General features: G+C 32.8%; 1 protein-coding gene across 1 annotated transcript in view; it reads right to left on the bottom strand.

Moving 5' to 3' along the window:
• Nucleotides 1–25,606, bottom strand: part of LOC145286399 (uncharacterized) — a 682,462-nt gene that overhangs the window by 464,980 nt on the left and 191,876 nt on the right. The window contains exon 6 of the mRNA XM_080135324.1: nt 10,313–10,512. Within this exon, the coding sequence (XP_079991450.1) occupies nt 10,313–10,512 (200 nt within the window). The remainder of the gene's footprint in view (nt 1–10,312; nt 10,513–25,606) is intronic.

Raw genomic sequence — 25,606 nt, 5'->3', positions numbered from 1 at the left:
CTCCGACTGTCGTTTGGGAGGTCGGGTTTCAATCCTGGCTTCAGGTAGTTGCTTGTCTAGCCGCACTGATGAGCTGTGAAACAGCGAAACAATGCTATATGTGGATGATTATATATATCTATCTATCTATCTATCTATATATATATATAATTAATTCCACAGCCAAACCACGTCGCAGCTCACAAGAGCCATCAGAACTAACGAACTAGAAATCCAAGACTCGAGTTTCGCCCTTATTTTTGCTCATCAGGGATTCGAAACCTGTATATATTAGATATGTCTAACTGATGAGCCCAAATGAGGTCGAAACTCGAGTCTTGGACTTACGGTTCCTTGGCTGTCATATATATTATTGTGTGAGAGATTACATAATTATTATATTATTATTATATATTATTATAAACATATTATTATAATCATATTATAGTTATTTATGATTAATTAAATTGTAAATATCGTAAATTCCATAATATTTCCGAGGAGATAAAAAAATGATAAACAAGTTATATTCATACTTACTCACTTATTATTACCTACTTTTATTTCCCTCGACGAAAATGCAGTGTTCGTATTTACTTCCATATTCTGTACATTTTGTATTCATTTACTGTACGTAAATGCAGAACCTTGTCTTCGGAAGCAATTTGATAGGATGTTTGCATCCATTTCTCAGACAGAGATTACTCAATTAAGGGAATTTCCAGCGGTTTCAAATTTGTTTCGAGAAGTAAACAAGACAGCGTTTAGAAAACAATAACTTCGACTCTAACGACCGCCGCAAAATTATAATTTTACTTGCATACTTTTTTTTTCCTGGATAAATCAGATATGATGGCTGCTTTTTCTCAAATACATTGTTTCGCATAATTTTTTTTATTGTCGTTGTCGCAGCCGTCGTCATCGTTGTCTGTCCTACATTAAGCAAACTTATACAAAATAATTACACCAAAACAACGATAATTAACGTTATTAGGACTACAATTATTCATTCGCACAGCATCTCCATGATGGTCAACAATTGAAACACGTGATTTTATTGCAGAGCAGTTTAATAGGAAACAGCACTTCTCATGATTGGCGCTGCCCGACAGTGAAAGATAAGGAAGTGCCCGCAAGTAACTGCCCCAATATACAGTGACCACAAGTGCTCGCCATTAAAGACATTTTAGATCAGTCCAAAAGAGGGATTATACAGGTCAGAGCCACCGCCAGTGACCGACAGTGCACTCCGAAAACCTAATCTGACAGTTGTAAAGGCAACGATTCTAAACCAGTATACGCAAGTAAACGGCCTCAAAGCAGCATTAACCGTCAGTGATTATAATTGGCCGCCACAGCCATCAGTAACAGCCAGGGGAAGCGAGTGGCCAACAATGCTCGGCAGTTAAATAGAGATGATTGCAGTTCAGAACAGTTGAATGCAATTCGTTCGAAATTCTTTGCAGATTACAAATACGATGTCCGTAGTCGACAAAATTCTCCCGAAAAAGATCGGATACTACATCGGCCGAGAATTTGTGGAAAAAATCATGAAGATGGGAACAACAGCAAGAGCAATTCAAATTTCGCAACATTTTGATTTTCGAGAATGAGAAAACAAGTATAAATTACTTTGAAATATGATGATATTTTATGGGTTTTAAACTTATTTTCAAAGTTTCATATATTGTGTCCTTGAAAAAGGAAGTTTGAATTGTGAACAAACTATTAATTTGTAAAAAGTGGGATCCTTAACATATTGAAATGGATTTTTTATTATTATTCAATTTTAAGCCCAAACTAAGTACAGTGCCACTTTGAAGTAGGGGGCTAACATCGGGGATATAAGTTACAGAGACATAATGAAGGGAGATGAGCAGTAAGATGCCCATTCACATTACACTTGAACTTCTGCATTTCAGTACAGGTGGGAAAGCAGAAACCCGGAAGAAAGTTCCAAAGTCTAGCAGTTCTGCGGAAGGAAGTATTGGAGTAGGAGACTTTCTTACACCTAGGGAGTTATACTGTGTAGGGGTGGGAGTTAGCTGCGTGTATTTATGCTGAGGGGTACAATTGCTTATAGTTCGTCAGAGCATTACCCATTAACTTGTAGGACAGGCAGGGGGATGCAACCTTTCTTCGATGGGCCAGGGGCTTAGGCTTAGATGACAGTTCCGGACCTGTCAGGTTGGCGACTCTCTTTTGAATGCTGTCCAGGAGTGAGAGACTAGTAGCAGATGCACCAGTCCACATATGGCAACAGTAATCCATACATGGGGGTTGTGGTCTTATGGAAGTACAAGATAATTTCAGGAGTAAGTAGCTGTCTAGCACGGTATAGAGAGCTCACCTTCTTCGCAGCAGCCTTGGCAATGCTCTAAATGTATCTCTACATTGTTTTAGAATAGTTTCGTCACTATCTGACATCCATACTTCATAAAATATTATATGAAAAATAAGTTTGACTGTTAAGAATAAGTGTATTTTAAAGTTTTTTTGGTTTTTTTTAGCGTTTTTGTTTTTGTATGAATCTGTTAATCCGATGGGGTTAAATGCGTAAATATATAAATTAGTTCAAATTTCATTTTTCAAATTCAATTCATTTACAAACAGTGTATTTCCAATATTTATGAGGTATAAATTTCCATGTTTGGATATTAAAGTTATTAAATTAATTATAAAGCGTATACGTGCAGTGGGTGTAGCGAGAATGGACAGTAGGGAGGAGAGGCGGCACACTTTACGATCCCCACAAAATCATGGTCATATTAGGAGCACACTTTAACTTAATGACCCGTCTTCAAATCAAAAACTTATTTCGCGTAAACATTCCCGAAATACTAATAAAACTTAGTCACTCCTAAATTAACCTGGTACACACAAGTAGATTAAAAAATTTAGACAATTAACGCGGACCACGTAGAGATAACATCTTAATTTCTTACCTCCCTATCCTGTCTACTTTATTTCCACACCCCTTTTTTAGACTGTTTTTACACACAGCTCAAGATATTGCCTTATGTCGATTTCTTAATAACTTTTATCCTAGATTTTTATTACAAGGTTTGTATCAATATAAGCTAGAACGCATGATGAGATCTCTAGTTGCTGTAAACTAGCTGACCGAAACATGTTCATGACTATGTAGCAACACATTACTGCTTATATAAAAACAAGTAACCAGAAGTGGATGGACGTTGCACTTGTGAACGTTATTTATTTATATATGAATTACTTTAGATTAATTATATTTGGAAAAGATTAAGTGAAATACATAATGGTTCATATTTAACACATTTCTAGACCCAATAAATAATAATTGTACATCATAATCATTTCTTTCAAAATACACGAACGCATAACTTATACTTTTACTAGACACATTAATATATAATAACTGCTAGAGGAATGAGAACAGCAATGTAAGTGCAGTGTTTGTAAAATGGTACCACGTTCATTACTAATCTCAGAATTAATCGTTAAATTCAGAGATGTGAACTAAGAAAACATAATTGAATTGCTCATTCTTAAAATCCGATAAATTTACATCAAATTGCCACTGATATGAGGCTTTTTCTGGGCAAAGGCTGATTGGTCTTGAATTAACTAAATCATATCATGAGGTCAATGTAAAAGACCTCGTGATATAAAGTTTAAAGACACAGAATGTGATCAGAATGATTTTATTCACGTGAAAAATTAAAGAGAAATTAGATACTATTTTATTTGATTAGTTCTAAGATGGAATTTTTTATTGTCATCTGAATAATCACAATTGATTCATTACAGTAATATAATTGATTCGTTACAGTAATATAATTGATGCAATCGATTCGTTACAGTAATATAATTGATGCAATCGATGCGTTACAGTAATATAATTGGCATAACTGATTCCTTACAGTAATATAATTGACACACTCGATTCGTTACAGTAATATAATTGATATAATAGATTCGTTACAGTAATATAATTGATACACTCGATTCGTTGCAGAAATATAATTGATATAATTGATTCGTTACAGTAATATAATTAATATAATTAATAAGTTACAGTAATATAATTGATACAATCGATTCTTTACAGTAATATAATTGATATAATTGATTCGTTACAGTAATATAATTGATATAATTAATTCGTTACAGTAATATAATTGATACAATCGATTCGTTGCAGTAATATAATTGGCACAATTTATTCGTTACAGTAATATAATTGATACAATCGAATCGTTACAGTAATATAATTGATATAATTGATTCGTTACAGTAATATAATTGATGCAATTGATTCGTTACAGTAATATAATTGAGGCAATTGATTCGTTACAGTAATATAATTGATATAATTGATTCGTTACAGTAATATAATTGATGCAATCGAATCGTTACAGTAATATAATTGATATAATCGATTCGTTACAGTAATATAATTGATGCAATTGATTCGTTACAGTAATATAATTGATACAATCGATTCGTTACAGTAATATAATTGATGCAATCGATTCGTTACAGTAATATAATTGATACACTCGATTCGTTGCAGTAATATAATTGATATCATTGATTAGTTGCAGAAATATAATTAATATAATTGATACAATCGATTCGCTGCAGTAATATAATTGATGCAATCGATTCGTTACAGTAATATAATTGATATAATTGATTCGTTACAGTAATATAATTGATATAATCGATTCGTTTCAGTAATATAATTGATACAATCGATTCGTTGCAGTAATATAATTGATATAATCGATTCGTTACAGTAATATAATTGATACAATCGATTCGTTACAGTAATATAATTGATAAAATCAATTCGTTGCAGTAATATAATTGATACAATCGATTCGTTGCAGTAATATAATTGATACAATCGATTCGTTGCAGTAATATAATTGAAGCACTCGATTCGTTACAGTAATATAATTGATACACTCGATTCGTTACAGTAATATAATTGATACAATCGATTTGTTACAGTAATATAATTGATGTAATCGATTCGTTACAGTAATATAATTGATATAATTGATTCTTTACAGTAATATAATTGATACAATCGATTCGTTACAGTAATATAATTGATATAATCGATTCGTTGCAGTAATATAATTGATACAATCGATTCGTTGCAGTAATATGATTGATATAATCGATTCGTTGCAGTAATATAATTGATACAATCGATTAGTTACTGTAATATAATTGATACAATCGATTTGTTGCAGTAATATAATTGATACAATCGATTCGTTGTGGTAATATAATTGATATAATCGATTCGTTGCAGTAATATAATGGATACAATCGATTCGTTGCGGTAATATAATTGATACAATCGATTCGTTACAGTAATATAATTGATACAATCGATTCGTTACAGTAATATAATGTATACAATCGATTCGTTGCAGTAATATAATTGATACAATCGATTCGTTGCAGTAATATAATTGATACAATCGATTCGTTGCAGTAATATAATTGATACAATCGATTCGTTACAGTAATATAATTGATACAATCGATTCGTTGCAGTAATATAATGTATGCAATCGATTCGTTACAGTAATATAATTGATACAATCGATTCGTTGCAGTAATATAATTGATACAATCGATACGTTTCAGTAATATAATTGATATAATCGATTCAGTACAGTAATATAATTGATATAATCGATTCGTTGTAGTAATATAATTGATATAATCGATTCGTTGCAGTAATATAATTAATACAATCGATTCGTAACAGTAATATAATTTATGCAATCGATTCGTTACAGTAATATAATTGATAAAATCGATTCGTTGCAGTAATATAATTGATACAATCGATTTGTTACAGTAATATTATTTATACAATCGATTCGTTGCAGTAATATAATTTATGCAATTGATTCGTTGCAGTAATATAATTTTTACAATCGATTCGTTACAGTAATATAATTGATACAATGGATTTGTTACACTAATATCATTGATAAAATCGATTCGTTACAGTAATATAATTGATATAATTTATTCGTTACACTACAGCTTGATAGAATTGACAAGTAAATAGTAAGGATAAAGTAGAAATGACGAAACAAATGTTAATAGCCAAAGGATTAAAATCATAACAAATGTAATAAAATTATGTATTTAATGTATTTATGACCAGTGTTTCATAATATGATCCCTTGGCATGTAACATATATGTAACATATATGTAACATATCATTTATGTCTGAAAATGTAGACTCGAGTTTATTCAACTAATGATTTTGCTTATAATACCTAAGCTTATTTCAGTTATTTGTCTTTAATCACTGATCTAGAGATGCTTTATAGAGGACAACACATAAATTTCGTCTAAATTAATCTTTGACATTCTCGAACGTCTAAAATTAGGAATACATTAGATTTTCCGATTATAATTGAAAAGCAAATATTTATTAATTCTGTAATATCATATTCGCTTTGATCATCGAAGTTAAGCAACATGTAGCCTGGTTATTACCAGATGAATGACCATTTGAGAATTCTACGCGCCGTATGTGCTCTCCGCTTATCTCGGCATTTGTTTCCAGTCGTCCTGTACCTACACGTAAGATGCCACTGCTATGTAACACTGTCGACTCAAGAGATGTGTTGTTGGAGATTGCACACCTTCTGTCACACACGTTTCACTTGCAGGCATCCCTTCCTCGGTGTCCATCGTCTGTCAAAGACTGAAAAAGACCAGTATCATAGTTTTATTTGTTTATATTTTATTGTTCATGAAGAAATTAAGATTGCTCTCGTTATACTGATGATATTCCATTTCGTAATGCCAAATTCGGAAATAGTATCGCATTGTAAATTTCACATACTATTAAAATTTGAATTCTTTATAAAAGTCTATTGCACAAATTATAATCAATAGTAAATGTGTGTTACAAACGTTTCATTCCGTGTTTGAGTCATTTTGTTCATATTTTCCATACATTATTACTTCGCAAGTGGGCGAAATGGGCGGAATTAGATTTAAACAAACGTAAGACGCATATAAAACTCATGCATACACAAAATCTGAAGATTGAGTTGTTGTTGTTTTTTTTATATAGATGACGTGTGTTTGATATTGAATATTATGAGCATTGCATTTATTTATCTCGACTTATTCCGATAACGCGGTCGGTGCCAAATTGGAACACACCTAAACCAGAACGATTTGCAAAATATTGAATTAGTTTATTAAGTGTCGTGCGGTGCATATTTATACGATTTATAACGTTGTTATAGCTATCACTTTTGTTTTTGCATATAGTCTTAACACACACGCACACACACATACATATATATATATATGTATATATATATATATATATATATATATATATATATATATAAGGTTGGTGCAAAAATAATGTTGTTTCTGACGTACATATATCTGACTAGCAGGAAGACTCGCCGTTGCCCGGCATTGAATGATGATGAACGAATATTTCACACTCCTATATTTTTATTGTCATCGAAGTCCGTGAAATCGCCCGGGAGTAGGCTTCACATCCATCCATGCAGTAGCCCTTACTACAATATATATTATTCTACTTTGCACTCAAGGGAACCTACTGTTTCTTTTATAAAATAACTTTATATAAACTTCTTTTCAGTTGATAAAAAAAAACGATAGGAAATTTACGTGCGGAGTTTGCACCTACAGACCCCCCCCCCCAAAAAAAAGAAAACAAACACGTACCTATTCAAGTCTTATATATATTTTTTTGCAGTTAATGAAAAATAATTGATAAATTTACGTGTTGAATTTGAACGTGCAGACCACGTCATGCAAAAAATAAAAAATAAAAATTATCAACTTACCCACAGTAGAATTTTCACTGCCCGTAGTTCTATAATTGTTGGTAATCGACGTCATGAAAAAATACTTCACCGATGATAAGTTAATTAAAATAACGGTTTCGATTATGTATTGTCGGAAATTATCGTGGGTATTTGGAGACAAAACTTAACAAAGATCACTCCCCGACTCATACTGTAAGTTCTGTAAACTTTAAAGAAAATCTGTTCAGTCGTTTTGGAGAATACAAGGAACGAACTTGCGCACACACAGTTGCATTTACATAATTATTGATAGACAGATAAATAGATAGATAAATATATAAAAACATTATTTTTTCATCAGCCTAATATATGCATGAATCTATACATATATATAATGCTGTGTCGATGGGTTCCATGTTGTGACCCACATTGGCCAACCTTTTTTTAGGATTCCATGAGGAAAAATTAATGTCCGGACACATAAAACCATTGGTCTATTTTAGATATGTAGACGACAGGTTTTGCCTATTTGTTAGTAATTCGGAGGCAAACGTTTCAGTGATTACTTAGTGTTTCCGGACGTGACGATAAATCTGCCCAGATTTCAGCAAGCTTCACTTATGTCGATGCGTATAGCAAATCATTTTGGTCGCAATCATGAATCATTTAAATTGTATTTGTTTGAAAAGAAATAGTCGAAGTTGTAGAGCTGGGAGAAAAGAAAATACTTTATCGATGTCTATGGCCAAAAATCTCATTGTTTAAAATTAAGCCAGATTAAGAATGATTGCAAATTCATAACGTATGGATAGCATGAGATGAACGTTCGTAAAAGATAGTGTATTTACCAGGAATGAATTGATTAGATGTGATAGAAACGTAAATTTAAAAAAATAGTGGGTTTTATGTCAGTAAAAATCCTACGGACGTTAGATTCAAATTTGTTTTAAAATGTAATCTGCTCCTTCGAGAATACGAAACCAATCAGGTTCGATAATAATGAGGCGAGTATTAATAGTAATAGTCATCTAATATACCCAATGTGTTCTGCTAAATCAAACTTTATTTGTTAACAGAGTTTATATTGTTCGGAAAAGGGCAATCTAAAATCCATCAAAAGTCCACACAAGGCGTATGCAGGACTGTTTACACAAAATATATTAACCTGAAGAATAAATGAATTAAAGAATCAGCTGTTACTAAAAAGATATATTTATTAATGTTATAAACGAACTGTTATGCTTAAGAAAGCCTTAGAATATTTGTTGATAATGTGTAACATCTACTCAAACAACCGTGTTGTTAAATGTAGACTTATATTCCAGTATTAAAAATATCTATTTCAAAGAAGTAAGTCATCATTTGTAAACATATAAGGAAAGCTTCAGAAAGCAGATCTACATAATAATAGCTCGTTTCCTTTAATGCTTACAAGAAACCTTCTCGAGCACAAATAGCTATAACTAAAGATAGATTACCTGGAAGTACTTCGTTCAAACACTCGGTTTAACGTTCACAGGGATCATGAGCTAGAACACATACATCGAGAGCATTGCGAAGACTGCGTGGAAGAAAATAGGTTCTCTCTATCGTGCTAGAAAGTTACTTACGCCTGAAAGTATCCTATACCTCTACAAAACCACCATTCGCCCATGTATGGAGTAGTGTTGTCACATGTGGGCTGGTGCATTTGTTACTAGTCTCTAACTCCTGGACAGATTTCAAAAAAGAGTCGCCAACCTAATTGGTCTTGCCCTGTCTAAGCTTCATCCTCTGCCACATGGACGAAATGTTGCATCCCTCTGCCTGTTTTACAAGAGTTTTAATAGGGGGATGTTTCGACGAATTACAAACTCTTGTACCCCCTCGATGTAAATACTCCTGACAAACTTGACAAGCATCAAAATCCCACCCCTACACAGTAGAGATCCCTAGATGTAAGAAAACCTTCTACTCTAATAGTTTCTTCCCCAGAACTTCAAGACCTTGAAATTTCCTTCCGGGGTTCATGATTCCCCGACTGTACTTACATGCAGTAGTTAAAGTGTAATGTGAACAGACAGCTTGTTGCTCAACTCCCTACATAGTATCCTTTTAACTTATGCCCCTGTGCCTTGTTTGAGGTGAAAATGTAAAAAAAAAAATGGCTGCGAATTTTAAGAATCGTTAAATCGTAAACACCTTAGTGCGAAAAAAACCCAACAAATTCTAATGCATTAAAATAAAAAGAAAGGATGAATTATTAATAATGAAATCGACTAATATCAGAAAATAAGACTAGTGTGTAAATCAGATCTAATAGGCTTTTGTTAATTCGGAATATATCGGAAAATCTTAGCATCAGCTATATTAAAATTTCCGACAACGTATTTTAAAAAGTGGCTACTATTTAGGTTGTAAACGTAAAGAAAGATATTAGCAAGAGTAAATGAGTGAAACACTGCCGGTTTCAGACAGAAGATAAGTGAAATAAAGAAATGTATCTCAGTATAACGACAATTCAATTTACCTATCCGTATGTCCAATCAATTCACGACTGTGATAGAGTCCTTTTGTCCAATTAACTTGTAAGTTTCTGTTTGCCTGATATACATCTTTCCATGTTGCGGTTTCTGTAATTAGCTCCAGTGGTAACGTGAAACGTGTCTGTGAGCATTTTATTTTCCAAACATCATCGCAAGTTGCAATCATTCGCCATTTTTTACAGACCTATATAGAAGAAAATGTGAAATTTTATTTTCTTTAATTATACATTTATTTGAACAGCTTTTATATAACATTTAAAACATAATTTACTTACCACTTGAAACAGCATTAATTTAACATTTAAAACAGTATTTATTTAATATTTAAAACAGTATTTATTTAACATTAAAAACAACATTATTTAACATTTAAAACAATATTTATTTAACATTTAAAACAGTATTATTTAACATTTAAAAAAACATTTATTTAATATTTAAACAGCATATATGTAACATTTTAAACAGCATATATTTAACATTTAAAACAGCATTTATTTAACATTTAACACAGCATTTATTTAAGCAAAAGACGTTGCCTGGGTATTTGTGTTTGGGGGGGGGTAAAAAGTTTTGGTAGTTAAGTAGAAAGGATCGTACCCGAAAGAGGCGAAGTGGGAAAATAAAGCGTGAAATGAAAACCGCGCGACATTAACCGTTGGGCCAGCAAAAAAGCAGTAAGGGAACGAATTTATCAAAGTATTAAGAATTGGTGCCCGTAATTGATGACGCAATGAGGTAAACTTTCACTGTGGGGCAATATTTTATTTACTGCAGGGCTTTTTTTTTTTTTTTTTTTTTTTTTTTTTTGGTTTTATTATACGAAACAGCCAACTCCACATGCAGCGATCGAAAACTGTGGAATATTTAGCTTTTCAAAGTCGGGCAAATTAAATAGATAGGCGACTCCCATTGTTAAGTCGTAGATATTATCACTTAGACATGATATAAAAAGTTGTAAAAAGGAGTAACCCCACCGAGAAGGCCGAGGAAAAAACCCTTTTGCAGATATACACGAAAAACACACACAAACATTTTCGCTTATATATGTATATATATATATATATATATATATATATATATATTTATATCAGCATTTATTTTACATAAAAACTATATATTTAACATTTAAAACAGTATTTATTTCACATTTAAACAGTATTTATTTAAACAGCAAAATAAAATGAAAATATTATAAGTTAATAACTGGGAAAACATGAAATAGCTTTCATGTCACGCAATTCAGGATAGTTTAAAGCAAAGATCGCAACCTAATGTTGCAGTGAAAGTCCGACTCGCGAGTGAATTATGTTTCGCCAACAATCTTACTGAGAACACGATATAAGTATAAACCAAATAAAATGATTTATTTTATAGGCTTTGGGGTTTAATAACTGATATCTTTTAAATATAATAATCTTAAATTTAATATTGGTTTTCTTCATATTAACAGAAATTTATTTAAATATTTAATAATCTTGTTGTGTAGTGGGATCATATCCGGGATCACGTATCGAGTACATGTAATACAGGATTAGCGATGATGAGAGAGACTAGACATTTATGACATATATTGGAGAGGAGGAGAGATACATTATTGAAGGGATGTGTATTTTTTTTTACATAGGAATCACCACTTATCAAGGCAAATATGTCACTCGAGGATAAGGGTTAAAGAGTGTACAGTAGAAATTGGACAATAGAGTAACCGTTAGTAATGGAGATTAGGTAAATATGTTAACTTATCTGGAACGGCTCATCAAAAACTTGTTTACGTTAGACTTGAAGACAACGATATTGTAGTCAGCTGAAAACCAGAAAAAACGGAAAGCAATTCCATAGTCATGCAGTTCTAAAAAAGAAGCTTTGCTCATGAAATCTACGCTTAGGTTAAGGCAAAGATAAAAAGTGGGGGAAACTAGTGATTGTGTTTTCTTCTAGACGGGTGTTTCTTGAGAAAGATTGGCGAGGGGGGACCATAGAATTGAGCTCAGCCAAGCACCTGCCATGAAAATAACGATACAGCAGACACACTCGCAACATCTCTTCTGTTAGAAAGAGGTAGCAGGAAGAGAAAAGGACATCCCCCACATGGCTACGAAGTCTATTTTGAACTCTATCAAGGCAGGATGAATCCTTTCTAGCAGCCCCTGTCCAGATGTGGCAACCGTACTGCATCCTTGGACATACCTGGCACTTATATTGATGGAGAATTGCATCAGCAGTGATATATCTACTGGATCGATAGAAGGATCCCCCCATTTTTCCTGCGGCCTTGGCAACGGATTTTATGTATATGTTCCATTTAAGATTAGGAATAAAGGTCAAGGCCAGAAGCTTGTCAAAACATGAGGCCTCCTCAAGACGAGAGCCATCCATTTCAATTGATGCCAGATGGTGATCAGAGCGTTGATGATGTAAAGAGAGAAGCTTGGTTTTAGATGCATTAAAAGTAACAAGGCACCTCCTTCCCCATTGTACCACTTGTTCAAGATCAGAGGAGAGAGAATCAGAGAGAACTTGGTCTTCACGGTCTTAGATATGCCACCATAGATAGTAGTGTCATCAGCATAGATGTCTACGAATGATGGAAGGATGTGATTTCGAAGATCATTTATATAGATCAGGAAGAGAGTAGGGCCCTGGATGGACCCCTGAGGGACTCCAGCATTAATACTAAGAGCTTTTGATTTCTGCTCATCAACCACTACTCTTATGAACCTATGAAGGAGAAATGAGATAATAATTGAGAAGACATTTTCAGCTATACCATAGCTGGAGATCTTGTGAAGTAAACCTTCATGCCATACTCTATAAAAGACCTTTGATATGTCATGAGCAATTGCCCTAGAAAGGTTGCCTCCGTCGAGAGATTCGCTAATCCTATGAGATATAACTGTAAGCGCATCTACTGTAGATCAAGCAGGACGGAAATCATATTGCGTGTCACTAAGAAGGTTATTTTTGCTTAGATGGTTGGTTACTTCTCTATTAAACACGGATTCCAGCAACTTACTCATGACGCACAGGAGATGAGCGATCACCTGAATTCTTAAATAAGGGGCATACTGATGGTAATTTTCTTTTACATCAACTATTACTTATGTTGAAGGTGCACGTTTAGAGAAATCCTCATTCGGCAGAGTTTAAGAGAATGCATTCTTTTCTTTAGAGGAAATATATTGGCAAATTATTATTTCTAAAAAAAAATATAATATATATATATATATATATATATATATATATCATAATTTAGTAATTTAAATTTAATGATGTGAAATGTTTAAATTTCAAATCTAGAATTGTTGTTATATGTAAGACAAAGAATACATTTCAATACGTATATCTCCTTAATTAATTAGTTTTCGATGTTTACCCATCACCTCAGAGGAAAAAAAAATATTAAAAAATATATTGTGAGCCATCGTGTTACGTTATAGCAGATTGTTATTACCATTTCCCTTGTATCTGGTACATCGGACAATTTTTATTTTCTTGAAATTGTCTTTATAACATATTACAGCCAATAATATTTCGTAAGACCGATAATCACTGGATTTGCATACCAGTAGATTTATTGCATTACATTATTCTGAAGTATATATATATATATATATATATATATATATATATATATAGAGAGAGAGAGAGAGAGAGAGAGAGAGACTTCCATGTAATATACTGAGTTTTACTGGGTTCGTGTAATTCAGTAAATTTTCATATACCAATTAGTTTTAAGGCTAAAAGAGATGACTTAACAAACAAGCTACAAAATTATCATCTTTCATAATTGAGCATTAACATATTGTATAAACAAACCAAGACATCAAAAAGGTGTTTATAGCAACAGTAAATGTATTTCATTTTAAGTTATAATTGTTTCCATACCAGTTCGACAATTTCAAGCATTATGGTGTTTGAAAATGTTAACAACCAGCAGTTTTTCAGACTTCTTGAATAAAAACACTCTTGACAATAGAACATTGTTTAAAGAAAATTCCCTTAACGGAAAGAAGCATGTGAAAAAAACATTTAGCCTGGAGGCATCCTCCGTGAAAAGAAAGCATTCAAATATTAATATATCACCTAATTTTCGTATCCTTATTTAAAAACCAGATCATAAGAAGTTTCCTAAAAAAAATTACATTTTTTTAATATATCCCATTCATTGAATTCCTGAATGAGATTTCTCTATTTCTTTATTTCACATAAGTAATTTTTTTTAAAAGAGTTTTAAAATTTTTATTTCTATATTTATAATATGGTCAATAACAACCTTGCAATAACGTTCCGGTTTATTTTTAGTTTCATATTCGCTCATTTCTGGCAAGCATTGTTTACAAATTATCGATTGTTTTATTACTTTGATTTAAGACCATTTAAGGGTTAATATTTTATTGAATAGGAGAATAAAGAAAAAGAATACATTATATTTATTAATCCTCATACAACATTTTCGAGTGAACGATACTAGTCTATTTTTCATGATTTAATATTTTAAAATTCGTTATGATTCTGATAAAATATGGTTCTACAATGGGGCGTGCAATGAGTAATGCACCTGACCCAATTCCCATCGCAGTAGAGCAACAAAACTTAGCACAGTAATTTGTCTTTTTCTACATAGGAACCACCCAGAGTTATGTATTTCTCCCATCGTTTGATGCAGCTCTGGAGACCGTTTTTGTAGAACAGCACAGGTTGGTCCTCCAATCACGACGTGACTTCAGAAATCCAGGCTGCATCATCTGGGAAATGCTTTCCTTTCGAAAACAACTTCATGGCTGGGAAGAGGTGACAGTTAGAGGGTGCAAGGTCAGGAGAGTAGGGAGGATGGGGAAGGATTTCATAACCACACACCCATGCTTCTGATCTGGCAACATGCGAGTTGTGGACCAGAGCATTGTCCTGCATGATGAGGGTACGTTTGATGATCTTGCCCGGCCTCTTGATTTTGATAGCTTCTCTTAATTTTCTCATAATAGGCTCCTGTAATTGTGGTACCCTTTGCCAGGAAATCTATCATCACTACTCCGTCCTGCTCCCAGAAGACTGTGAGCATGACCTTACCAGCAGAGGGCTGAACTCTTGCCTTTTTCGGAGGTGGTGACTCCAAGTGTTTCCACTGCATTGACTGGGCTTTGGCCTCTGGATCATAGTGATGGATCCAGCTTTCATCCTGTGTAATCAGTTTTTTGAAAAAGTTTGTCTCATCTTCTTGGCACATCTCCAAATTCATCCTCGAGCACTCGACGCGTTCTCCCTTCTGGAATGATGTGAGCAACCTGGAAATCCATCTGGCAGACACCTTATGCATATGCAAATGGTCATGAACGATAGTTCCATAGACCCTATACTAATCTTGCCATCTTGGGCTATTTTGCGAATAGTAATGCGCCGATCTTCCAAAATGGCAACCTCATCTTACAGACTGATGCCTCATCAATAGCAGAAGAAGGGCGACCAGGTCTGAGAGCTGTTTCCACAGACTTCCGGCCATGTTTGAATTCACAATGCCAGCTTTTTACAAGGTCATATGATGGTGCATTATCACCATAAGTTGCTTTCATTTCATCAAAAGTCTTCTGTGCTGTGCGTCCTTTCAAATACAAAAATTGGATCACTGCTCGACATTAAACAGACTCCATTTCACACCTGACTCAGTTCAAACACCTGTAAAACAGAAACCACAATTAGTTCAGAGCTGTGATTTGCCACATAACCCGTAGAGATATAAGTCATTGCACAATTTCAGCTAGATCAGACAATTGGAAGTGGATCAGGGGCATTACTTATTGCACGCCCCTCGTACATAGTTATGAAAAATACAAATTACGAAGGGCGATAATCCAATTACGTTGTTAACTGCTAGTAGACGAATTCTGTTGAAATGAAGGTTATATTAGTACCCATAACAGTTAAAGGGAGATAACTGAGGGCGTTTGATGTTTTAGTTCTAGTGAGTGCTAGCAAGTGTTTATGATTTAATAATTTATTTAATTTAACAGATAAATAAAGTGCAACGATAGCTTACTTAACAAATTAGGAATATAAATATAGTTTTAATATTAAAACTGATTATTTACCCATAGGTTTAACCTACATCTGTTTTTCATAATCTACTGAGGTAACTTATGGCATCAAAATCAGAATTACAAGTCGTGTATTGTGTTCTTGGGTACCTAAATAAAATAGTATATATATCCTCTAATTATTAATCTGACAACAAAACCACCCGATAGCTACATGTGTTTCACTCCGATTAACCCTAACCCCTGCATTTCTGGATGAAAACATTGAAAACAAGTAGTAAATAAACCAACAGAGATTCAACAAGTTTAAGATTTCAGATAAACAAAATAAATTAAATCAATTTCCAATCCACTAATTGCTGTTATTATTTTTAATCCATTCTCTCTAAAGAACTATTTTGCATTTCAGATCAACTTGAAATGGTTTTTTCATGCAAGCAGAAATATATGCAGTATGTTTATATATATATACTAGCAATCGGTGCCCGGCGTTGCCCAGGTGTTTTGAGGTTAATGCTGAGAAAAAAAAAAAAGGTCAATTTTTTAAAACTTTGACCCCTATTATGACCTCTTAACATTTATTGTTTAGGGATCAAGTAAAGTTAATAAGTTAGATCCATGTCCAAGGAATCTATATCTAAAATATCAAGTGTTTACTGTTTAGACCCAGAATTGTAGGAGGAGTTTGGTAGAGTTCTCAAAGGTCAAATCGTTGAATATTGACCACTTAATCGCCAAATTTCTGTCGAAAACCTATCACATCGATTTTCCCAAATCGCGAATTTGGCCCTTTTTTAAAGCAGTTTGGCCTTCAAAATTTCTGTTTGGCCATTTTCTTCACCGATGTAATCTGGAGACGCAACGGGAATTTTCGGCAAAAAAATGTTGTTACTATGCACATCTATGTAATGAAATACAATTTGTGGCAAAATTTAAGGAAAAACTAATGGATGGTTATCTCGCAATAGTCCGGACAATTCGCTAAATTATCTCGTCAAAACCATAAATCTCGAATTTTTGTGCATTTTTTTTTTGGGGGGGGGCTAATTTGGCATAATAGTGTCCATTTAATAGTATTTTCTTGTAAAAATAAAAAAATAAGGAAAATTACCAAAAAAAACAAACAAGAACAACAAAAGTGTGCCGTATTTTTAAAAGTTTTATTGCGTTGTTTTTATTTGCTTTTTTTATTTCATCGGTGAAGAAAATGGCCAAACAGAAATTTTGAAGGCCAAACTGCTTAAAAAAAAGGCCAAATTCGCGAAATTTGGCCTTCAAAATTTCTGTTTGGCCATTTTCTTCACCGATGAAATAAAAAAAGCAAATAAAAATAACGCATTAAAACTTTTAAAAATACGGCACACTTTTGTTGTTCTTGTTTGTTTTTTTGGTAATTTTCCTTATTTTTTTATTTTTTCAAGATAATACTATTAAATGGACACTATTATGCTAAATTAGCCCCCCCCCAAAAAAAAATGCACAAAAAAACGAGTGAACGCGCGTATTTTTTTTTTTTTAGTTTAGTTTCATAATGGCGGCCGTGGTGTCGGAGGTTCGATTGTTAGATTGTAAGTTAGTTTCGTATTTTTTTAAGTTGTAAATCGCAAGTTAGAAAAAAATTAAACCCTTCCAAGATGGACAATAAATAAGACCAAAATATTTTATGGTAAAGTTAAGAGCGTAAGAACTATACTTTTTTAGGAGATGTGATTATTGGATTAACCAATCAGAAATCGTCTGTGGCACACACATCTCTGTTTTTATAGATATATATATATATATATATATATATATATATATATATATATATGTATATATATATATATATATATGTATGTATGCATGTTTATTTTATATAGCCAACATTTTTTCACTTGTTTATTTGGCAATTTATAACTACAATAAATTGCGGTTTCACTTAATTCCTTAACTAGCAAATTCTAGCATTCCAACAAATATAATTTGCTGAGTTCTTTATGTCCGCTAATGAAAAGAATAATAAGAATAGCGTTCTTTGATACTCCTCGTATTAAGGACGTTGTAAATTCTTTTTTGGAGTATTCAGTCGAACAATAAAATTTGATTGTCCAACTTACATTTTTAATTCAATTTCTCTGATATATATATATATATATATATATATATATATATATATATATATATATATATATATATATATATATATATATATAATTCTACAACCAGCAAAAGAACGTCGCAGTACAACACAAGATCCATGGCATCCAATAAACTGAAAGCTCAAAACTCGAGTTTCGCCTTCATTTATTTATATATATCTTTTTTACTCATATATATATATATATATATATATATATATATATATATATATATATATATATATATATATATATATATTAGCAAAAGTACCCGTCGTTGACTGGGTTCAAAAACAACCTACAGAAAATGGACTCTAATTTATGAAAGTACGATAGGTTATGAAAAGGAAGGGTTGTAAAGGAATTTGGGGGTATCAAAACCAAAGCAAAATATGATGAAAGTAATAATAAAATAGATAACCCCCATTTATTATACTATACCTGTTCACACTGAAACACTTATCAAAATATTCTGTAGATCTATATTAAAAAATCTTGTTAAATTTTGTCACATATTTCCATTCTATGGAGGTCAGGCGCGAACGAACACTCCAGAATTTTATATAGCATATTACTTCAAACTGAAACATAATTATTAAAGTATACTTACGCAGATAGATATGAAAAGTCTTTATTAAAGTTTGTGCCTATATCCATTATATGGAGTCCAGGCGCGAACGAAGACCCCACAATGTTATTATATCATCTCTATTTAAGTTAAAATATACTGATCAAAATATTCTTATGTACACTTATATCAAAGTGCCTTGTAATTTTTTTTATTTCCATACTTTGTGGACCAGGCGCGTACACAGACCTCACAATTTTAATGAATCGTAATTATGCCAGATCAAACATACCAATTCCTGTGTCTCGATACATCTTCTATCATTATATGTGATCAGTATTCTATAATAATCAACCATATAGGAGCATATTCGTGACCAGACACACACACAGACGTTCAGCTTTATATATATACTAGCATTTCAGCCCGGCGTAGCCAGGCTGTTTTGATGTGTATGTTAAGCAAAAAAAGGGGGGAGTAGTTAGAAGGCAGGCTCGAACCCGTATCGCAAAGGAGGAAAAGAACGGGGTAAAACCTAACGTTTATGCTGTTTCGACCACCTCCAAAGCGGAAGCGACATTTTTTAAAATTAAGGCTATACAATCTAAAGGAGAGGACAACTTTCAAAAATATCGGCGAAAAAGGCATCCCCCCTGGAGAAAAGTGCCTAGTTGAAGGGGAAGATATTACTGTTTTTAGCCATTTTTTCGATAATTGTCGTATGAAAGATCGAACTTAAAAACGACACAGACATGCAAACAGTAATACAAACATACATTTATATATTGCTAACTAAAAATTTTCTGCCCAAACTGATGGAAAAGCTTGTCCTATCTCTGAATGCCCTTTATGTAAAATCTCAAATATTTAGACCAGAAATTGTCTGAGTAATTTATAAGAGACCGCAGAGGTCAATTTTTTTAAACTTTGACCCCTATTATACCCCCTTAAAATTTATTGTTTTGGGCTGAAATTAAGTTATTAAGTAAGATCCATGTCCAAGGAACCTATATCTTATATTTCAAGTGCGTAGACCCAGAATTGTCAGAGAAGTTTGGTAGAGTTCTCAGAAGTCAAATCGTTGAACTTTGACCCCTTAATCGCCAAATTTCTGGCCAAAAACTGATCACATCGATTTTCCCAAATCTCAGTTCCTGTATATCAAATTTGGAGTCTGTAGACTTAAAATTGACAAAGTTATTGCGTAGAGAAATACACACAGCCCCACAGACCCACACAGACCCACACAGATACATGTCCACTTTATATATATATATATATATATATATATATATATATATATATATATATATATATATATATATATATAATGTGTGTGTGTTCATATACTATCATATAAGTTCTCACACTTTGAAAATTCTATTACTATTTGCTCGCTTGGTTAGCATGTTGGATCGCTCCTCCTAAAGAGTATAAAATTCCAACTTGATAGACACCGTCTTACGTTAAAGCAGGTTGAAATTGGCATTTCCTTTGTTCAAGACGGAGTAGGTTCATTTCATAATCAGATTTTACCGCGGTTTGCTTGATCTGAGTTACTTAATAGATTTCCTTGTCTGTGGCGCATTCGCTCATGTGGCAAATAGTCCCCAACATTAAAGAGGCTTAGGTTTTGAATCCCGAGCTCTGATACCTCTAAACGAAGGGCTCAAATGAAGTCAAATACCTTCGAAGGCGATGTGAATTCTCTGCCAACGTTAGATCGTGTTTGACTACAGTTTGCACATATTTGTTGACGATTTATCTGCGAATGTACATCCTATACATGTTACAACTTGTATGCTTTCTTTGTCCATATTAGTGCTAGTTTTTCCCTGGATGTCCTATTTGAAAATCATGCAGAATTTTCTCCTGTCGTAATATATATATATATATATATATATATATATATATATATATATATATATATATATATATATATATATATATATATGGCGATTTAGCTGAACTGAATATTCGGCGTGTCATCCACTCTAGGATTCGTCAGGCTTATGCGCGAATTCTGTGGTTGTTTCTCGTTTTTATATGGTCCTCTTCTATTAAAGATTTTAGTTAGCCAATCAGCTTTCTAGTATTCACCGCGCGTCTTCCTATCAGACAATGGGCATGCATTTTATCGAACAAAGGATCTGTTTTAGAACTAGGTTAGTGGTTTAAGGCAGACCTTTTCCTTTTTTTTATATATATAAATATACATATGTGCACATACATATATGCACATATATATACACATATGTATATATACATACATATATGTGTGATCGTTTATGTATATTCATGTTTATTTAATTTATTTATTTGTTTATTTTCTATTGTTTTTGTTACTTTAAAGCTATTTTGTATCGCTATCCTAGAGTAAGTTTTATTTTGTGAACACAGTTATTTGCTATTTTTCTTCTACAGTTTAATAGACTTTGGGGTTCTTTAAAGTACAGGATAGCAAATTTTTCATGAAGGCATAATTTACATGGGTCGTCTAAATGCCTACACGTGGTAGCTTGTCTTATTATTTTCAATTCGACTACCGGCGAATGTCCGCTTTCTATGAGTTCCCAGTATTTATTCGCTCGTGTTTATTACAGTGTTTTTTATTGTTGAATGTACTTCTGTGGTCATATTATCGGGTTTTGAAATCTAAAGAGGTCATACCTACGTAATATTTCTTGTTATTCGGGATTTCTTCCGCAAATATTGTGGCCTGATAAACTACGCTTTTTGTTAGACATTTGTTTTGAACTGCGCAAAGTGTGCGGTGTCTACAGTTGCATTTATCTTGTTCGTTATTAGTATTTGTATTTATGGTGTGGTTGTCTAGTCCGGGGTTGGTTTGTTATTATTATTATTATTATTATTATTATTATTATTATTATTATTATTATTATTATTATTATTATTATTATTATTTCTGCTAATGTCGGTTTTATCGTTGTCATGGTGTCTACTTTTTATTGTTTATTTTGTTGTTGTGTACATTATTTTTATTTAGTATTTTGTTATTAGGTGCTTTAATTATCATCTCTAAATTTTCGCAACAACTGTAGGATAACTTTAAGGTATTTTAATTGAAGATTTTTTGTAAGGGCTTGATTGCGGGAAGTGTTTTTCAATAAGATCTAGAAATTTCTTGCCAAGTTTTGTTTTTAACATTTGATTGTATGGGGACGTATACCAAATTATAGTTCTTTTTCTTCTATTTTTAATTTTATTGTAGTTGTTGCTGTTTTGCTGCTTATATTTGATATCGATATTTTTGTATCCACTTTTTTTTAGGGCTGTTTCGTAGATATTGATTGACCTGTTAAATGCATTTTCATCGCTTGAATTATTACTGAGTCTACTTACGATCGAGTTAGGAATGTGTTTTATAATTGATGGGTGGTGATTGAACTTAGGGTTTACGTAAATTGGAGTAGCGTCATCTTTTAAGTATGGTTCATATGTGTTTTTATCAAAGTTTAACGTGACGTCCAGGAAGTTTGTTATTTTTATGTTAGCTTATACGTCCGCTTTTAGGCCTAATTTTTTTCATTTCCTTGTGTATGTTTTTCTTAAATTTTTCTCACTTGACTTTGTTGTAGTTTTTTTTATTATAGCTAGTCCGTCATCTCTATATAGGCCGATATCCGTAGTATCGAATATGCTTGTGAGGGCATATAGAATGAATAATCCCACAAGATCTGATGCCTCTGCAGAATCTCTGAACCCATCGCCAAATCAAACGAATTTTTCATTTTAGTTTTTATGCATTGGTTATTGTTATTTATTAGAACTGATTTTCTACATTTTTTTAATGATGTTGATTTCTTCTGAGGATATATCAGTGTATGCCTCTGCAAATTCTAGGGCAATGTTAAAAAGTTCTTCGGATATCGAGGGATAAAAGTCTATGATGTCAAAGTGTATAAACATACATGTATCTTTTTTCTTTATATTTTTAAACCATATATATGTCGGATATAATCGCAAACTTAAAAATCTCGTGCATATGGAGATCTTTATTATGGATTTTATCTTTTAGATAAATCATAATGAATGTAACTGGAATCCATCTTATTGTATACGTGACCATATTCTTTTATTTCGTAGTTAGTTTATAATATTCCGATAATATAATCCTTTAATACTTCGGTGTTGTTTGTAAGACGTTACGATAATCCGAGAAATGTTGTTAGAAGAAAAGTACTGAATTTTCAAATTAAAGTTTTATGACCAACTATCGACAACAGATGTTTATAATTATAATCCGCCTACAATGTAAATCGCCTGCCGTGGAGATATGCCCTTGCTCCTCCTTCTTAATCTACGAGTATTTCTTTTCTGCGGGAAGTAATGATCGAGATACATGCGCCATGTTCGGTCTGGTTGTTTGTGGAAACTGCAAGCCATGATCCCATAAGCGCTAAACGTCTCTTGCTACTATAATATCAAGATTGAGATAATAATGAACAACGGACGTAAGCGTTTTTATTTTTCCGAATGCAATTTGCATTTCTGATGTCCAACTCGAAGTGTTATCTTTCTTAAAAAGTTAATTGATGAGGGTCCACAAATTATGCATATTATTAATAAATATTTGGTAGAAATTTGCCAAACCAACGGAAGCTTTGTAAAGCTTGGTCTGCGACCAACATACCTTTCAGTCGCCCGTTTTTATTAATTATATTTACGAAGTATTATATTTTTGGTAGAAAAAACATCACAATTCGTTTTCTTTACTTTTAAACTGCATTTATTTAGTATATACTTTCTATACTTTGCTGGTGATTGGTAGGACATCAAGATAAACCATTACAGATGTCGTCAATAATGGAATCCATGGCTTGGAGTAAAATAGAAGCTGCAATTTTGACACTTTAAAAAGTCTATTGAACGTATAAAGGTATCTGTGTACGTTGATGCATAGTAGATTTGAAATAATTGTATTATTCAGAAAGAGGTCAAAAAGCGGAGAATCCTCAATGTAATTGAAGTCTTGTCCAGCATTACTTCTGCAGTCACCACGGTGTTTATGAATGGAAATAAAGTGTTTGCAATTGTAAAAAAAAACATGGCCGTGTATTGTTGTTTAAAAGATCGTCCCATAGATTTTTACTGCTGAACGGTGTTGTGCTTTTAATTATATACACGTCTTGCTGACTCTAGTTTGCAGTGTGTTTCAAAGAACTATCTTATCTATAAGCCACACTCACACACAGTTTCGTACATTTATGGACGATTATTTACTCTTGCATTTACAATAAATATATTTAGAATATATACATCTAAGTGCCTGCATTGGTGTCGATTAATAGCTGTGTTTAACGTAGGTTATGTTTAACCAATACCTACTGAATTGGTAGCTATTCTAAAAGTAATTTTATATATCCGATGAATATAAATTTTCCAAATGTCATACACCTATTCACAAAATGGCGAAAATACTTTTAATTCCTAAATTTATTGAAGAACGAGTTAATGATTGGATATTTATACAATTTTATTTCCTGCTCCCCAATCGGCGTAAAAGTGCGGTTCTAATAATCTTGATATCATTATATTAAGATATATGTATAGATTATCTCATGAAAATATTACATTCATGTCTTATTCTGGTTTAATATGAATAAATCACAAATACCAGCGAGAAACGCTATTTATCTTACGCAAATCCTTACGTTATATCCACTCTGTCCAATTCAACAGCATTAATCTTTATTCAATTTGCAGTTCTAGCACGATACGTAAATGCGTTAATCGATTTTGTCCTCACGCCCTTCGCTATATTCGGCTGTTAAAAATATTAGTAATGAGAATGTTGGGGACAGATTGATCGTTTGTAAGTCTCGTCGAAGGAATCGGCATAAAGAAGCGACCAGGTGTTGAAATGGATATAATATATTAAAAGACATCACTTGGTAAATAATCAGCTCTGGAGAGACGTGTGAGATGTCACGCATATCACATACGTATGCATCAGTGTTATAAAATGTATCTTTGTATGCATTACAGGAGATCAGAACATCATAGATATCGTCTGTTGCAAATCCAACAAAATAAGAAAGCACGTGGTTAGACTCTCCATTCGCTCCCCTGTGGCATACAGATTTGGAAAAAAAAACTTTCTTGCTGTGTGAGATCATACCGATATTTCATACATCTAACATATTATTTAAGTGGGAGGTTTTGTTTAGTATATTTTACAGATGTCTGCAGAAAATTAAGTTGAAACGAAAAGATTCTCCCCGAATCTATGCACTTAAATCGGGTTTACGATGAGCTTGAAGCGCTTACGGTTCTGGATCACAAGTCTAGAAAAATATGAAACAGTAAAAAATGTAAACGGCAAAAAGAGAAGATCAATGGCGGAATATAACACACTGAGAATTCAGTTCTGGGGGTCGGGAAGGAGTAAGTCACTCGCTCGACAACAACACGTTTCTGCCCTCTTCTTTTCCAATCGATCACACTTGGCCTCTCACCACCAATGTCACACCGCACAATCTGAACGTAAGCAACACGAAATAGTTTTCAAGAGAAGGTGTTCATTTCGTGTCGTCCAGG

This window comes from Euprymna scolopes, chromosome 10 (assembly GCF_053919585.1).
Source record: "Euprymna scolopes isolate OS-2025 chromosome 10, ASM5391958v1, whole genome shotgun sequence".
Lineage (NCBI taxonomy): Eukaryota > Metazoa > Mollusca > Cephalopoda > Sepiida > Sepiolidae > Euprymna > Euprymna scolopes.
Note: the sequence above shows the minus strand (reverse complement) of the source record. Positions and strands in the feature narration are given on the sequence as shown.